Source organism: Schistosoma mansoni, chromosome 4, assembly GCF_000237925.1.
Source record: "Schistosoma mansoni strain Puerto Rico chromosome 4, complete genome".
NCBI classification, from domain to species: domain Eukaryota; kingdom Metazoa; phylum Platyhelminthes; class Trematoda; order Strigeidida; family Schistosomatidae; genus Schistosoma; species Schistosoma mansoni.
In genome coordinates this window covers 17487522-17505012 of record NC_031498.1, presented here as the reverse complement: position 1 = coordinate 17505012, position 17491 = coordinate 17487522, and the positions used below count along the sequence as shown (strand labels likewise).

The window sequence follows — 17491 nt, the reverse complement described above, 5'->3', positions numbered from 1 at the left end:
TTGAAGCTAGACCACCATCGAAAACCTGGAAGCATTGGACGGCCGTTTCGTCCTATTATGGGACTGGTAGGTCCTGGGTTCGAATCTCGCTCTCGAGAGCGGGTTCGTGGATGCACACTGCTGAGGAGTCCCATAATAGGACGAAACGGCCGTCCAGTGCTTCCAGGTTTTCGATGGTGGTCTAGCTTCAATTGACTCATGATTTTTAACAATCATATCATCAAAATCTCTACTACTTTTTAATCCAATCATATTTGGATGTCGAATATTTTTGTTGTCAACAGGAAAATATGAGTCAGTTGAATGAGAATCAAGTGAAAAGTTCAACAATGTAAAATAAAAGGAGACTGGATGAATTGTGTGTATGTATGTATGTGTAAGATGAGTTATTAATGAATGATATTCAGTGTTGATATGTTTCTATGTGAAGTAAAAATAAGAATAAAAGTGCAAAAATGAAGGTTGAAAAGTTTTTTTTTCTGAATCATCGAAATTGCAAATAAAATGAGAATCATCATCAAGTACATAATTGTAATGCTAAACATAACTCATATTGATTTCAGTCATAATAACGATTCATGTGAAGTAAACAGGTTGAATAAAAGAAGAAAAGGTCAAATTACTTGTTGATGAATATTTGCCAAATGGTAGCTAGCTGAATACCATCCTTTCTGTTTAGGCTGTTCTTATTCGCCCATAAATACAGCGCTTCTGCTGTCAATCTTTCTTTATGAGTGTTGAAACCTTTCTGAAGTATTTTGGCCCCTTCAAAATTAATCATGTGTCCCGTTTCCAATGCATGTAACGCTATTGCAGACTTATTCTCAAGTTTCCTTAAGTCAACCGAAGTTTTGGAACATTTTTTAAAGATTGCTTGTGTTCCTTCAACCTTACCTTCAATTGTCTGGATGTTTCTCCAATAAAGCCGCATTACAATCATGACAATTGATCTCATAGACAATATTTTGATGTTCTTCCTTTGGTAACCTATCCTTAACCTTCACCAATGACGATCGTATAGTGTCACATGTTCTAAAATACACTCTTATATCATACTTGTTTAAGATCCGTTTGATTTCTTCCGATGTTTAAGTACGGTATAGTATGACTACAGTGGACTTCCAATCTTTCTGTACACATTGTAGTTTAGCTTTTCTTTCCTTTCTAACAATCTTCTTTAAAAACTCTTTTGGGTAATTGTTATCCCCAAGTGTAGATAAAATCCTATTGAATTCATATTGTTCGTCTTCCTTATCTGTAACAAGCTTAAGACTTCTGTTAATTAAATTTTTAACAACCGCGACTTTCGTACATAAAGCATGAGCCGAATCAAAATCTAAGTATCTCACTGAGTGTGTTGATTTTCTGAAAACATTTATTTTCAACTTCCTATTATTAAGTCTTCGCTCAACCATACAGTAGAGAAATGCAAGTTTGTGGTCAACAGACTCTATTTCCTTCGTTAGATTAATTTGTTCCGAAATGTTGTTCACATTTGTAAACAATTCTTCCAAATAGTCCTGTTTAATGATAACAAAAATGTCATCTACATACCGTAGCCAGACCTTTGGTGGACAAACACTTCTTGCGATTGCACTAGTTTTGAGTGAATGCATAAGTAAATTCTCAACAATGAGAGAAACTGGTGAACCCATAGCTATACCTTCTTTTTGTCCGTATAGATCTCGAAATATGAATAAGGTGGACCTTAAACATAGTTCCAAACATTTTATAAACTCAGATGGATCTAACGGGCAACGTAAATTTAAATCCAAATCAGATTCTAAACAAGCATAAATAATATCCAACGCTCTGTTGATAGGTACGTTAGTAAATAAGGAAGAAACATCAAAACTTGACATTACTTCATCCTCTTCTATGTCGATGGTATCAATAATATTTTTAAATTCCATAGAGTTTTTAATTCCATGATTAATCAGTTTTTCATACGGTTTTAGTATCCTAGCTAAGTATTTCGCTAGGTTGTAAGTCGGTGAATTTGTGAAATCGACCACTGATCTTAGTGGAGTACTATCCTTGTGAATCTTCAGGAGTCCATAGAATCTACGAGGGTTACAACTTTTTGGATTTAGCAAAAACTATAATGGCGTTCCGAGTTTGACCTTTAACGAATGTAAGATTTTACTTGTTTCCGCCTTAAGTTTATTGAGCGTCGTTCTGCTTTTTGCATCTTTGATTAGTTCATACGGTCCCTCCTTAGATGTTCCTTGGCTTTTCTCTCGTAGTCAATTTTGTTCATAATGACTGTAGTGTTACCTTTATCTGCTTTTGTAATGATAATTGTCTTATCATTTCTCAGTTGCTTCAATGCATGTAACTCATTTTTAGTCATATTAGATTTTTGTGATTTTTGACGTAATAACGCGGACATTATCTTATTCCTCAATTCATTCGCTGTTTCATTAGGAAGTATATTCAATGCTGGTTCAATTGCTGGTATAATATTGAAAGACGATAATTGTGGTCTATTTATATTGAAATTGAGACCCTTTTTAAGTAATGAAATTTCATGGGAGTTGAGAATTCTATCAGATAAATTAACTAACACTTTGTTAATATCTACTGTGTTCGATTTATCTCTAGTTTGTTTAACTTTGCTGCTTGACGCATGTTTCAGCATTTTTTCGAACTTTCTAATCTGTCGTGGTTTTGATGATTGATGATAAAACTGTTCTCTGAGTTTGAAAAATTCTTTTATATTAGATCTTATTTCCTTCGGTGCGATAACTGACAGAATTTCATCGATATTCTTTATCCTTGAACGTAGTGACTCCAAATTCATAGTGGTTATGTGAATACGCTCCCTGATAAAAGTTCTAGTGGCTGTGATCGCCGCTTTGATTGAACGAATAGATTTGTCAGGAGATTTGACGAACAAAGATTTAGGAAAAACATTTTGTTTTAAACATCGTAGATTAAAAATTCTGTGATTGTACCAATTATGTATTTTCTTTGATAACCTAATTCGATTGAAAAATAATTTATACGAATGTTCGTCAAGGTTAGAAACATCGGAAGAAATCAAACGGATCTTAAACAAGTATGATATAAGAGTGTATTTTAGAACATGTGACACTATACGATCGTCATTGGTGAAGGTTAAGGATAGGTTACCAAAGGAAGAACATCAAAATATTGTCTATGAGATCAATTGTCATGATTGTAATGCGGCTTTATTGGAGAAACATCCAGACAATTGAAGGTAAGGTTGAAGGAACACAAGCAATCTTTAAAAAATGTTCCAAAACTTCGGTTGACTTAAGGAAACTTGAGAATAAGTCTGCAATAGCGTTACATGCATTGGAAACGGGACACGTGATTAATTTTGAAGGGGCCAAAATACTTCAGAAAGGTTTCAACACTCATAAAGAAAGATTGACAGCAGAAGCGCTGTATTTATGGGCGAATAAGAACAGCCTAAACAGAAAGGATGGTATTCAGCTAGCTACCATTTGGCAAATATTCATCAACAAGTAATTTGACCTTTTCTTCTTTTATTCAACCTGTTTACTTCACATGAATCGTTATTATGACTGAAATCAATATGAGTTATGTTTAGCATTACAATTATGTACTTGATGATGATTCTCATTTTATTTGCAATTTCGATGATTCAGAAAAAAAAACTTTTCAACCTTCATTTTTGCACTTTTATTCTTATTTTTACTTCACATAGAAACATATCAACACTGAATATCATTCATTAATAACTCATCTTACACATACATACATACACACAATTCATCCAGTCTCCTTTTATTTTACATTGTTGAACTTTTCACTTGATTCTCATTCAACTGACTCATATTTTCCTGTTTACAACAAAAATATTCGACATCCAAATATGATTGGATTAAAAAGTAGTAGAGATTTTGATGATATGATTGTTAAGCAAAAAACACTATGTATATTTCTTTGATGATTTTGATTTTGATTATTTCGATGAAGAAGTCCAGACAAGTTAGCTGGACGAAACGTTGGAATTATTTATAGTTCAATCGCTATGACTATTTCAATTATAACTTTTTTTCACATATAGTGAATTCTTACTTCTTATGTTTAATTATTGATAAGACTTTTGTTATCGTAATTTAATATTCTTACTACTATCAGTACACCTATCTTCCCACTATCAACTTGTAATTTTAACTATTATTATGCTTGGTTACATATTCTATTTCATTGTGATTATTGACTCAAATAGCCTTGTGATTGGTCTAACATTTTCATATAAATATTCATGTATATTAGAGTAAAGCATGATGACGATCTAATTGAAAACAATATTGTTCGCTTATATATATTGTTCTAATTTTCACAATGGGAATCTTTAATATACTTCAGTATAACTTTAGGTAGGAAACGGTCTTTCCCCTACTTGTATTGTAGTGAGTGAGAAATCAAGTGGGGATAAGCAATTTATTGTTTGTTGTAAAATCACACAGTGGCTTGGCAAAATATAGAAATCATTTATTAAATACATTTGCACATTTTCGCTTTTTCTTTTACATGATCCACTATTCCTCTAACTCTGTTGTTAATTCGATTCCTGTCCGATTTCCTTTCCTTTCTCTCTATTTCAATCTTCCGCTTTCAGGGATTCTATTTTTGATTATTCCTACATATTTCTTAAGACCATCGGCATACGAAGCATGCACCACATTTTACCCCACCATATAAACGGTCATTCCTGCAGGAGTTTTGCTTGTCGTGACGTTGTCTTCTTGAGCCGGACGTCCAGCTCTTTTTCCCAATCGACAGCGACTGATACACCAAAAAAACTGCACCTTCAGGACACTTCACTTTAGGTCTCCTTCCTAGACCGAACCGCACAAACTAATACTCCTTTCTCTGCCTCACAACAATGTCCGCAGAACTGCATCCTTTCTGCCTCCCTTTTCGCAACGATACCAATTTTGGAGAACAAGAACTAAACTCTATAAAATGATCTGTTTAGACTATTCTTCAGAACTAATGATCTCAATCATGTTGGTCCCTGTCATAGGTAAATGTCTAATGCACACGTTTCGTTTTGTGGGTGATTTTCATTCCCTTTACATGAATTAAGAGTTGTGCAGTTCAATCAAAAAGATGAGTTTTAAAAGTAAACGAAGAAAGGAAGGAACTAACCACCATTTACATGTCTTTTGCCTAAACACACATATCTGTGATCGATTAATTTCAACTGTCCACAACCACATGGTCAATAATCTACTTTATAACAAACAAATTTCTAAGATGATGTATAAGGATAAGTTAAGAGATTTCGTGAGTTGATGATACCAAAAGCTTTCGTAAACTGCTGAGGAAGTCGACTTAGTAGGACAATCAACCTTATAAAATGTACGACAATGAAGCATGATTAAGGAGTATTAGTTATTGGGATGAAAGTTTTTGAGTTGTACCATTTTGTACCCATTTCGTCTGGTCTTTGGTTTCTCTCCAGAAATAATATCACATTTATTTCTTAGTTCACTAATATTCACGAAACGAGATCGTGTGAGCGTTCGATCTCGGATTTTCTCTTCTGAACTACCTTCTTTTAACTTTTTAATACATATTATTGCTCATCTTTACAATTATATATTTTTTGCCTTCCACGTTTGTTTGACTTCGGAAAACTCTAGTATTAGGAATTATCAGACTTTCGTTCACCGCCAGCATAACACGATCATCAGCTGTGCTTAGTGAATGTGTTTCTATCATCAGGTTACGATAACCCACCTCTTGAAAACAATTCGAGAAAGTTAGTCATTAATAATAACACCCTATTAACCAAAGAACAGTAAAATAACAAGTGAATCGAAAAATTCAGTTTGCCTCTGATCGTTTTTTGAAATCTCGTTTATGATAGGGTTCTAAAGTAAGCTTATGAGCAAAAACATCTGGTCGAAAAATATTAACAGCTTACTCCATTTCAGTAGAGATATTAATTTCAGAAGGGCCATTTTACTTCCTACAGTTATCATATAATTAGCTAGTTATTAGTGTTTGGTTATTCATCTATGTCAGGTGTGATAAAATTAGTTAATCATGGTTCTTTTAGAAATATATGAATAACTATTTCATCCTAGTATATCTCTCTAAATCTTCCTTACTTCCTTTGGTTATTAAGTTATCAGGTTATGATCTACACTGTCTTCAAATTGAATACCTTACATATGCATTTCACATTATTGCAATACATTGTTTCGCTTCGTAATTTCTTCTCTCTCATGCAGTTGAAATCGTTCAGTCGTACATATCCACAATCAACTGCCGGTCAACCTGTCCAACTGGAATTCGATGTAGATTCAGGTGTGTTTTATTATGCTTTTATACCAACACAGAAGAATTGTACAAATGTGAACTCAGCATTGTTAGTTGCAGAAATTTTTGCTCCAATGTCGATTCATTATCCACATGGAATGAGGACTCGTTTCATCCCAGAACAATTATCTTATAAAGTGTATGAAAATAATACTAATTTAATGTTTTTTTATATACCATGTAATTTGATCATCACGAATATTGAACTTATAGAAATAACGATCATACCAAAACAAAATTAAGATAATCATTCAAACAGTAATAATTATATTCGTTTACTAGTTTATTCGAAATCTGTATCCATTTTGTTGATTGTGAATTCGTTGTTATTTTTGCATCTTTTAACTTATTTTGGATAAACTAAAGAAAGTTAACTTGATGGAATGTTTTAAATTTACTTTCATTTAACGAGTATGCCTAGTTGTACGTTGGGAGAATACGTGAAAACAAGTACATATTGCATGGCAAATAAAATTAGATGCATTGAGAAGAGAATGCACATAGAGGTCACCTAAAATCTATCACAGGAACAAAGGACTGTGAAGCAAATAGTGAAGAATGAAAATAACACATCGCTCATAATTAATTACGACAAAACTGATGGATTAGACATTTTAGTATATAAAACTTCCTCACTGTCAAACTTAATACCTGTATGCTTGGTCTAATTCACCTTACTCTTACAATCAGAAACTTACTCATAAAGTAGCTCTATAACCACGGATCGAGACTATCAATATACCTAGATTATGTAGTATAAATCGGATTTCAGTAAACAAATAGTCACATACAGAAAGCTTACATTATTGTCTCTCGTCAAATCGCTTTGTTATATGTGAATCAAATCTCCCACTGACATGACTTTTAATAACTCGTGTTAACGAATGGTTAATGTCGAACCTTTATTGATGAAATTCTATTGAGTATAAGTAATGCGCTGAATAAAATACATTTATGTGGAGAATAAATCGTTAGTCAAGAATATGTAAGGACTAGATAGACTGTGTATTTGTAAAAGTCCTAAATAAGCTAGAACTTCGACATAACTCAATCGAGAATTTCAATCTGAAGCAAGCAGAATGTAGTTGTATTGTTTTATCATGACAAAATAAAGCATAGCGTAAGACATTTAACTATATGATAACTATATAAACGATCCACAACAACAATAAATCTTTAGTATATCAACACGAGCGTTACTACAAAGTGGTATGAAGTCGAGAAAAACGTTTTCAGAAGAAATATGATGATGAATATACTTTTACCATAATTATTTTATGATTTTGAACACCACTAAACGTTTGTGTATTTTTCTTCAATGAGTTCGCGAAGGCTGAATCTATCAGTAAGATTTCTATCATTTATAGAGTTTGCCCCCATTTTGTTATTTTTCCGTTTACTTGGTGTTTGAGTGCTAAGTATTGGAGTTTTATAGTCATTAAGGATTTTACTTCGTTTTTGCAGAGCTATAAGAACTATCTGTTACGAATATGTTCTGTACCTTATGGTCAAAAAATAACAAACGAGAAATAGAAATATATGTCAGAAGAAACCATTGATGGCAATCACTGTTCAATATAAAGAATTAATTGATTTAATGATCGCCAAATGAATCCTAGTACTGGATATGATACGCCTTCTGAGCATAGAAAACGTCTCAGGAATATTATTTGATGTTAGGACAATTAAACTAAAACTCACTATCCAGTATAATTTAGTTGAGAATTAGGATACAAATTCATGTTTTATGCTAAGGAAAACCCATACAACTAATCTTTCTGTGTCAACAATGAAAGATATTTATTCAGATGTTTTGTTGAAATGCAAACGAAGCATTTTTCTTTACAGTCACCACATTTAGACTGAATTCATTAGTAATGTGTTGAGAAACCTCAATGTAAGTGTTCATTTCTCAGAATATAAACATCCAACGTGTTTGTGACTTCAACTAAAATGGTTTATACATAATTTCCAATTATTAAAATAGTTAAATTATGACAATGTTTCTTACTGATTTACATTGTCTTTGTAATGATGTCAGTGTAATTGAACTGATGAAGTAGAAGGTAAAGACATTTAAATGTTAACAGATCAACATCTCATTCTACTTGACTCAATCCATAATTTAAAATTAAGTGATCATGGGTTTATTGTTTAAGTCATCATGAATAACATACAGATCTCACAAGAATCATGTTTACATTATCTGTTTATACTTTTCACTTTGTTGTGTTTATTTCTGAAATAGCTGAACTACAGATCTGAGTTTTAATTATTATGAACTGATTTATATATTATTGTTCGTCAGTCAGAATAAAGAGTTGAATATACTTTTGTATTGAAGAATTGAATTAGATAGAATCTAAAAAGTCATGTTTGTTACTATTTTTAATCTCAGTAAAAATTCTAGTAGACACAAGGAAACCAAAGGAATTGAAAAAAATTGTCTGATGACCTTTATGATTGACTTCTTAACAAAAACACTGAAATTACATTGTAAACAAAAACCCTACGAGTCATAAAAATGCAGTTGAACATATTTATACGATTTCAGGTTGTTTTTATCAGAACACGGTTTCTTTTCCAATACCTTATTATTCCGTACATTCGACAACTTACTTATTTTCATATTCATTGAATTCTCAATAAGTGATGCGGTCTTTTGTAGATGTAGTCATGAATTTTCTATAGAACATGAAAATCTATATGTTTATATATTGTTGTTAACAAAATGCATTTTGATATGTGTTACATAACGACTAGATTGATACGTTGAATACCTAATCAAATCGTAACACAAGTTCCAGTTCATAAATTTTCTCATTGAGATAGAAATATCAAACGTGGTTATATTTCATTGATCCATACAGTAAGAATATAGCGACGCACACTATACCCACCCATTGTCACTTTTAACTAACGGTGGAAGATGAAATTAAATGTTAAGCACATGTAAGCGTCCAAGTTACTCAATTGATATACGCGTATAACCGAATTTCCCAAAACAACGGTTTGTCTGAAATAGTGGTTCTTCCTTGAATAACAGACAAAATTTAGTTACAAAACTAAACATTGAAGGTGTGTGTATTGTTAGCAACGTCTTTTTGTCCGAAATATGATGGCCGTTGTTTGTGTCTAAACTTGATAACGGTTAATTAACAAGCAAAAATCGAACTAAGTGCAAGCAATATGGAAACTGTTGACTTTGAACAAAGGTTGAACGACTGCACAAAATTTCGAATAACTACTACAGTAATTGATGTCAAGTCATTATAATGATAAATAAAATGAATGTTATAAGTATGTGTAAACATTTCAGAATATTATATGACCAACGTGCGTTACCACATAATAGTAGAAATTGCTAGGAATAAAACTATTTGCTGAATAATGATAATAAGTAATATAAAAAATTACACAGAAGTTGGAGTGAATCAGACCTAACAATGACAGTTTATTTAAAGTGAACTTACTTTTTATTTCTTGATTTAGATAGAATACACTGATTCATCTTCAAGTTGTTTTTGTGAATTAGAAATCATTAGAATAAAAAGTGCTGATTGGATTTCTGTTTCTTTTGTACAGTACAGTGGTCAACCAATTATCACTAACCAGTAGCCTATTAAAGTGCACAAAAATTCTGTTTTTTTATGATCTATAATTTGTGAACATTGCTTCAAACTTCAGCTTCAAGTGGTCCAACTGAAAAGTCATTATCACTAAGTTTAAGTCAGATTAATGGTGAGATATTTATCAGCTTCGCAGTTAACTATTCACTAAGCATCATACAATAGCGTCATCAACACATCAATGATAAATTTTTATACGTAGAAATGTATTCAGATTCTTATCATGTCAACGTAAACATCAGGTCATAAGATTAGTTTATTTATAGAATAAACTCTTTTCACGGGGTTCATTATAAAAACATTTTTATAATCGCTTGTAATTCATAACTGGATGACGTTTGGAATTTGATTATTTGTCATGTGAATTTTAGCGAAACTGTCTTTAGAAAAAAACAATCTTATTTGTGGCGTTTGTTTCGTCGTCATGTTATTCCTACTGCATTTGGAAGAGAATCCGTCTTCTAGGAGCAAAAGAAATAAATGAGTCTTTTTGTATCTTATTTATTGGAACCTCACTGAGCAATTTTGACATTTGATGGTCTCACTGAATTCTCGATGTTTAAATCCTTGTTACGAACAATTACTTTTTGATACACGTAAAATACTATTAAATGTGTTAAGAAAATATAAATTTTTTGATGTGAAATGATAGGTCTGCAATTTGAGTTTCTTTGTGTATGTTGACAACTTTTCTATCGGGTGGAGTTGAGGGGAAATAAAATTCATAAATTTCTGTTCCTTATTTTCCCAGAAATCACTCATGTGATTAGTGCTTTCTGCCTTTTTCCTATGTGATGCAGACTAATTATATAGTCATCGTCAAAATAACACCCCATTTTATTGGTTAAGTTCCTTGAATAATAAAAAAGTTTTCATTAGATGGTTTGAATCGTACGTTTCTAAGCAGTTATTTTAGTCGGTTCATCAGTTTGGAAAAATAAATTTTCTAAGCATCTTGCCTAATTATGATTGTTAATGGTACTTAACTTTTGCTGGTGAGCTAACTGCTCATCAATCTAAATGTTCATCAAAAACAGTAAGTCGTAAAACAACTCAATGCTGAACAGTTAATTCTATGAGAAGTAGAGTTATTTGATGTGGAATACCAACAAAATTCGAAATGTGAAATGTGTGCACAAGTATACTAATGTAACTAAGAATTTAGCAGAGAAATTGAATGCCGATATAATAATCAATTTTTTTACTAATAAAGTGATAATATATATGATGAAATTATTCATGAAGTTCCATGCAATGATAGTGAATAACAGGATAGTAGATTGTAATGTCACTTGGAGATCTAAACTGTGCTTACTGTCCAAAAAGTTCATTTGATCTATCAAATTTCATACTCTTACTCTACTCTACAGCAAAATTTGAACGTGTTTGGATAAGCGATAATCTCAAATACACTTTTTACAACTATTATCACACATATCAAAGGATATATTGCCACACGATTAAAATATTTAAATATTGATAACTCTAACATGGTGAAAATTTAGTAATTAATAACAAAATAGTTTTATGGTATTACAGATTTAACAATCAGTATTATTATTCTCTGAATGAAATACTGATAGTCCTCACTAGATCTAAATAAAGAAGTTTGGAAGACATGACATAGGGAGATAAGTACTGAAATTAAAAAGAATAATAACTATCTTTATTATTCACGTATATACGGGACTAGGTTTTTTCAGTTATGTGTAGTCATTCACAGATTATCCCGCCAAGGATAAATTTGAATATGACTTAAATGTCAACTGAATCATTGGATGTATAAATGGAATAAGAAAAGGAGACATTAGAAACTGCTCATTTGTCAACTATTGCGTAGGCATTTAATACCACTATCTCGTGTAGAGAAATGCGCTCCTTGTTGTACTTGTAAAAACCATCAGTACATACGACATCGAAAGATCGACGAGTTAGATCCGTTTATTCACCGTTGACAAAAGTAGCTTTCCAGACAACCATTCACTTAACGATGTGTCTCCTCTGCACCTCCATGATCAATAAAATACATAACTAACCTCACAAAATAACATTCTAAGAAGTGATAATAAACAAGGTTTGATTGATCTGGAAGTTTCAATCTTCCAAATAAACCTGATCACATATCCGAAATATGTTGGGCGATTATTTTCTTTCTACTATTTTCATATACAAAACTAACGACAACAAAAACTACAGTTCAGAAAATTAATGAAAGATGAATCGTATTCCTCTGTTAGGCTTTGAAATGACAGAAGCTAGGGTCTTTCTCGTATGCTATACGCAGTAACTCATGATTATGACTCACTAAACATCTTGTTACTGCATAAAACACTTCTATCAGTCGAACAAATATAAAAGAATTTGTAACCACTACCAACAGGCTGTTTAAACATATGGATAAAGACATTACTTCAATACAAACTACCGTTGAGTTTGAGTTCTCGGCTGCTGAAGATGCCACTTCTTTTTGCATACATATTTTAGGTAGGTAAAATTTGTATTTCTAATACTGTCCGGTATGGTGAAATGTCATAAGTTACGTTCTTATAAGTTCTTAGTTGTCTCACAAGTTACGCTCCCGTCAAAAATCCCAATGCAACGAACATTTCTCTGAAAACCATATCGGTCTCACTATCTGAATTAGGCATGGCTGACAACAAAGCTAACTAGAACTGACATCGCCGAACTAGATCGATTACTTCTTTGGGTCCAACAATAGGCATTTCACTGTCGGCTAAAATGACGCTCCTAATTGGTGGGTAAACGGTATAGGTGAACAGTGGAGAGTAGCGGGGGGCGTTAAAATATATTTTATACCCTTGGAAAATTATGCTCTATCAAAGCATGTTCCTCGATCATGTTCGTATTAATTGTATGGGAAATGAATAGTGTTAAATCTGCTTATGAAGATAAACTTTTCGCAAACCCGATTACTGCCTAATTTCAAGGATACCTTCATAATGTAATAAGACATGATGCTTCTCATAAATCTTCGATTCATTCGCTGTTAGATCCATCAAAAGTTTATGTACACTTAGTACATAAAATGGCCACATAGATTAGAATTTCACTGTTCTATTCAATATGAAATAAACGCAAAAACTATACATATATATATTCTTGAGCCAAATAACTCTTGGTTGTCTTCAGAACACATAATGGCAAATTGATTGAAGGAGAAATCCATGTATACAAAAAGTTACAGTAAAGACTACAATTTCACAAACACACAATGGACACCCCACTGGCTTACCTTAAATCGCAAGTTTATTACTATGGCTTAACGGTATTTGGTTGTGTTAATTTCTTTACGTTGTCAACAAATGACTGTACTGCTCCATTATATTTCTTGTTATAAGAAAAATGACTGAAAACACTGAAACAACTTTACCATGAGGAATCAGCGTTAAATGATTCGACCATACATGTTCACGGTGAATGTGATATATCTAAAAGGAATACCATAAAAGATAATTGCCAAATAACGTATGTAAGTGAATGTTATTAGTAATTGTTTAATTATATTCGGATTATTTTGATATAGTAGATTTTTAAGAGTTGTGTTAACAATACGACGTTTGACTTTTGAATATCGAGGAACAGATGTCTATATTGTGAGCTTCATTTGATGACACGCCTAATGCTTCTCATCACTGGGTGTTTTCGATGTATTACGGTATCAAATCAACAAGAGTAATTATTGAATATTTGCCGAATTGATCATGTTGTTTGTTCTTCCAGTTTGTAATCTCTACTTATTTACTGAACTAGTGTTCCATCGATCAACAACCACAACAACTCACTCAGTTAAGTTGATTAATTATCATGAAAAAATATATAAAGTATATTCATGCTACTGTTAATCACACTATCCGTAATTTTAAGATTCATGTGAAGAGGAGATCTTTGTTGTCACCATTTACGGTCGCTGTAAAATTGATGTTTTACTGAATTAAGCATTCAATTATAAATAATTATACCTAGGTTTTCAAATGGCTACAGGAATATCAGAAAACACTCCGTTCGATTATGAAGAGTTATCAGTACTCGAAAACTATAATCAAAAGCTAGATATCATCTATAAACACTTGTATAAGAATAAATCAACAAAACATGTAACAGACTGATGAAAAACAAAGGTGTTTGAAATCAGTACTAGAAACAAACAAAATTTAATTCAGTTCTGTGGGAAACAGCAAAGATGTTGTTCTGACTAAACGGAATTTCATGGAATAGCAAACATGATTAGGATATATTATAAATAACTGCCAACTTTGTAACCAAATTTTATACTTTTATTATGACTCAGAATTCACTTCAGAATCATTCAAGTACTTCTGCAGTATTAATAGAATTACACATGTACGCTCTATAATTTATCACCCTCAATCAAATGGACAGGAGGAGCGCTTTGTTGAAACACACAAAAGAGCATTTCTCAAAGGGTGGAAGAAATGATAAATCAGGTAATGTCGAAATTTTTCACAGCTTACAGAACTACACCTAACCCTATCGTTCCAGATGGAAAATTGTATGCTGAAGTTATGTGTGGAAGAAGAATTAGGACCATATTCAACACCTTGTTGCCACCTGGAGCAGTGGAAAGATGGAGACAAAATGAGAATATCCGAAGTTTTGTTGAGAGTGATGAAGTAGTTGTCAAGTCATACCTTGGGAAAAATCAATGGGGACCTGGATTTATTGAAGAGAGAATGTAGATGTTTTGTACAGAGTGAGTGTGACGTTCGGAATGTGGATCAGACACATCAAGTAAACCCATAGAAAAAAAAGGAAGTGAGCCTTCCACTGGAGATAATCACAGATAATCCAAAGAAAAGGACTACCAAGGAAATGGTGGAGAACAATAAGAGGGAAGTTCAAAGTAGGAGAGCACCAAGGAAATAGGAGTGCCATTAGAAGCTATTCATCGAGCTTCAAGTAAACCCGAGGAAGTTTTGTTTTTCAGGAGCAGGAAGGTGCTGTAGAGACCTGAATTTTCCTTCGGAAAAAGCCTAGAAAGGCGCTGAAAACACTGGAAAACATTTTATTCCATCAGTATTGAATAGACGCTTTTCAGAATCACCTAGAAATAAAAGAATTATATGAAATTTTTTATGGGATGATTGCCTATCCTTCTACTATGCTTAGTAGGGTTACAGACTATTTCAGAGACCTTTGGACATCTGGAATTCCATAAATACCCTCAATTTTCTGTACATGAATCAATCTTAGAGTATAGCATTCTTAGCATATAACGCGCCCTTACTCTTGTGTTCAAGTTTTGTGTATTTAGCATGTGGTGATTAGAAGAGATCAAGTAACTGATTCACGCGTTTTGTCAGAAGATTTGTCACTGAGAAGATGTTTATGAAAAATCATTTTCCCAAAAGCGTTGTCTTCACAAAACTGAAAGATTGACTTATCAACATATCACAGTAGCTAAGTGTGTAGATTGGTTTGAAGAATAAGAATAAAGTTTTTCCTGTCTTTGAACAAGCTCAAACTACGATCAAGAACCAGATGTAATCTATAAAGAGAGAATGTGAACGTTTTGTACGGAGTGAGTGTGATGTTCGGAATGTGGATCAAACACATCAACTAAACCCATAGAGAAAAAAAGTAGTATGTCTCTCACTGGAGATAATCACAGATAATCCAAAGAATGGTATTCTCAAGAACAAGGTAGAAAATAATAAGAGGGACGTTCAAAATCGGAGAACACCAAGGAAGCAGGGGCACCATCGGAAGCCAGTCATCATGCTACAAGTAGACCTGAAGGAGTTTTGTTTTTCGGAAGCAGCAAGGTGTTGTAGAGACCTAGATTCTCCTTCGGGAAAAGCCTAGAAGAGCACTGAAAACACTGGAAAACATTTTATTCAATCAGCATTGAGTAGACGCTTTTCAGAAACAGTTTGGAAAGTAAAGAATCACATGTGACATTTTGATGGGAGGATTACTTTTCCTCTACTATGTTTATTAGGATTGCAGAATTTTCCAGAGGCCTTAAGACATCTGGAATTACATAATATTTCCTGTAATCTTACATCGCATGTTGAAAAGCTTTGTGTGTTTGAATAGGAAATCGTCCTCTCCACTGTGGCCGGAACGTGATATAAATAAAGACCTATTCACTATTAGTCTGTTTTCTTCCATCAACAGAACGAGGATTACCAACGGGCACGAAACTCGTGAGCTGAATTGAACACAAATTTTATTTAATCGGATCATAATAATAATTTTGTTTCTATAACTTAGTCGTAAAGTTAGACCTTCTGATTATCCTTAACGAAAGTCAGATAGATACATATATATTAACACATAGTTTTTTATCTTAAACTATTCGTGTTGTAGTAACCATTTTTCCTTCTTATTATATTACTATATTGGTCATATCAGTCATATAACTCATGTCAGACTCAATATAATTCCGAAACGTGGAAGACTTGTCACCAATGGAGATAGACACTATTAAGACTATGAAAGCCCGACTTCTAGAATTTGACCGTAGTGACCCTGAGTTGTGGTTTGCTCAGCTAGAGCACTACTTTACGAGACACAATATCAAATCTGAAGAAATTCGCTATCGAGACTTATATTCTCTCCTCCCTCCTTTAGTTGCCAAACATGCATCCATGAATTGATTTCGAGCCTACCATGAAAACAACCGTACACAATCTTAAGACGAGAGATAATGAACCGTTTATCATTATCAGTCAGTAAAAGGATATAAAGGCTTTTCCAAAGAGAAACACTAAGTAATAGGTTGCTGTCATAATTTTCACATCACCTCCAAGTCTTAGCAGGTGACAATACAGTGGGTGAAGCAGACCTAAATTAATAATGGGTACAAGCTTTCCCATGTTACGGGCAACACTGTTTCGATGCTCAAGATCCTGGAACCTCTTTTTTTGTCATTTAGCGCGTATAGCCGATAGAATAATGAAAATAGGTCTCCCAACTGGATCACGCACGATAAATCACATACAAAAAGGGGAACCATCAAAAGACCAAGTTATAGAAGGACTGATTGCGAGTGTTAAGAGTCTCACTGAGGCTGTTGCCAGAATGCAAATGGATCATACAAACAGGTGCAGGTCACCACGACGATCAAGATCCAAGTCAAAAAAGGTTACAAATGTCCAGACAATCTAGACAGTTCTGTTTATCACCACTGGAAGTCTGGTATCAACTCAATCAAGTGAAGACAACCATGCGCCATGTCAAAACAGAATCCCTGGAATATATGAAACAAGCAACCCCTCCCCAGGTTGCGACATGTATACGAGACATCAATGTTTTTTAAGTATATGTAATAGTGAGGTCGTAAAGCGAATCTATACATACTTACCTTTCCAGCATTAATTAAGTCACGACGTATTGTAACCATCAACAATTCTTATCAGTTATACCTCAATACGATGAAAATGTAACAGGAAATAATGCATATATAAGTTTAGATAAAATTTACTCTATGCATTGTAAAATCAATTGTGTACATCTGTAATTATTATTGGCTTGTGGAATTTATTGAT

General features: G+C 33.1%; 1 protein-coding gene across 1 annotated transcript in view; it reads left to right on the top strand.

Moving 5' to 3' along the window:
• The window catches only part of Smp_187010 (hypothetical protein), a gene marked incomplete at both ends in the record, with an annotated part of 13138 nt that extends 6672 nt beyond the window's left edge, over positions 1-6466 (top strand). Inside the window, one exon of the mRNA XM_018797013.1 lies at positions 6243-6466. Coding sequence (XP_018652097.1) covers positions 6243-6466 — 224 coding nt within the window. The remainder of the gene's footprint in view (positions 1-6242) is intronic.
• Between the last annotated feature and the right edge of the window lie 11025 nt (positions 6467-17491).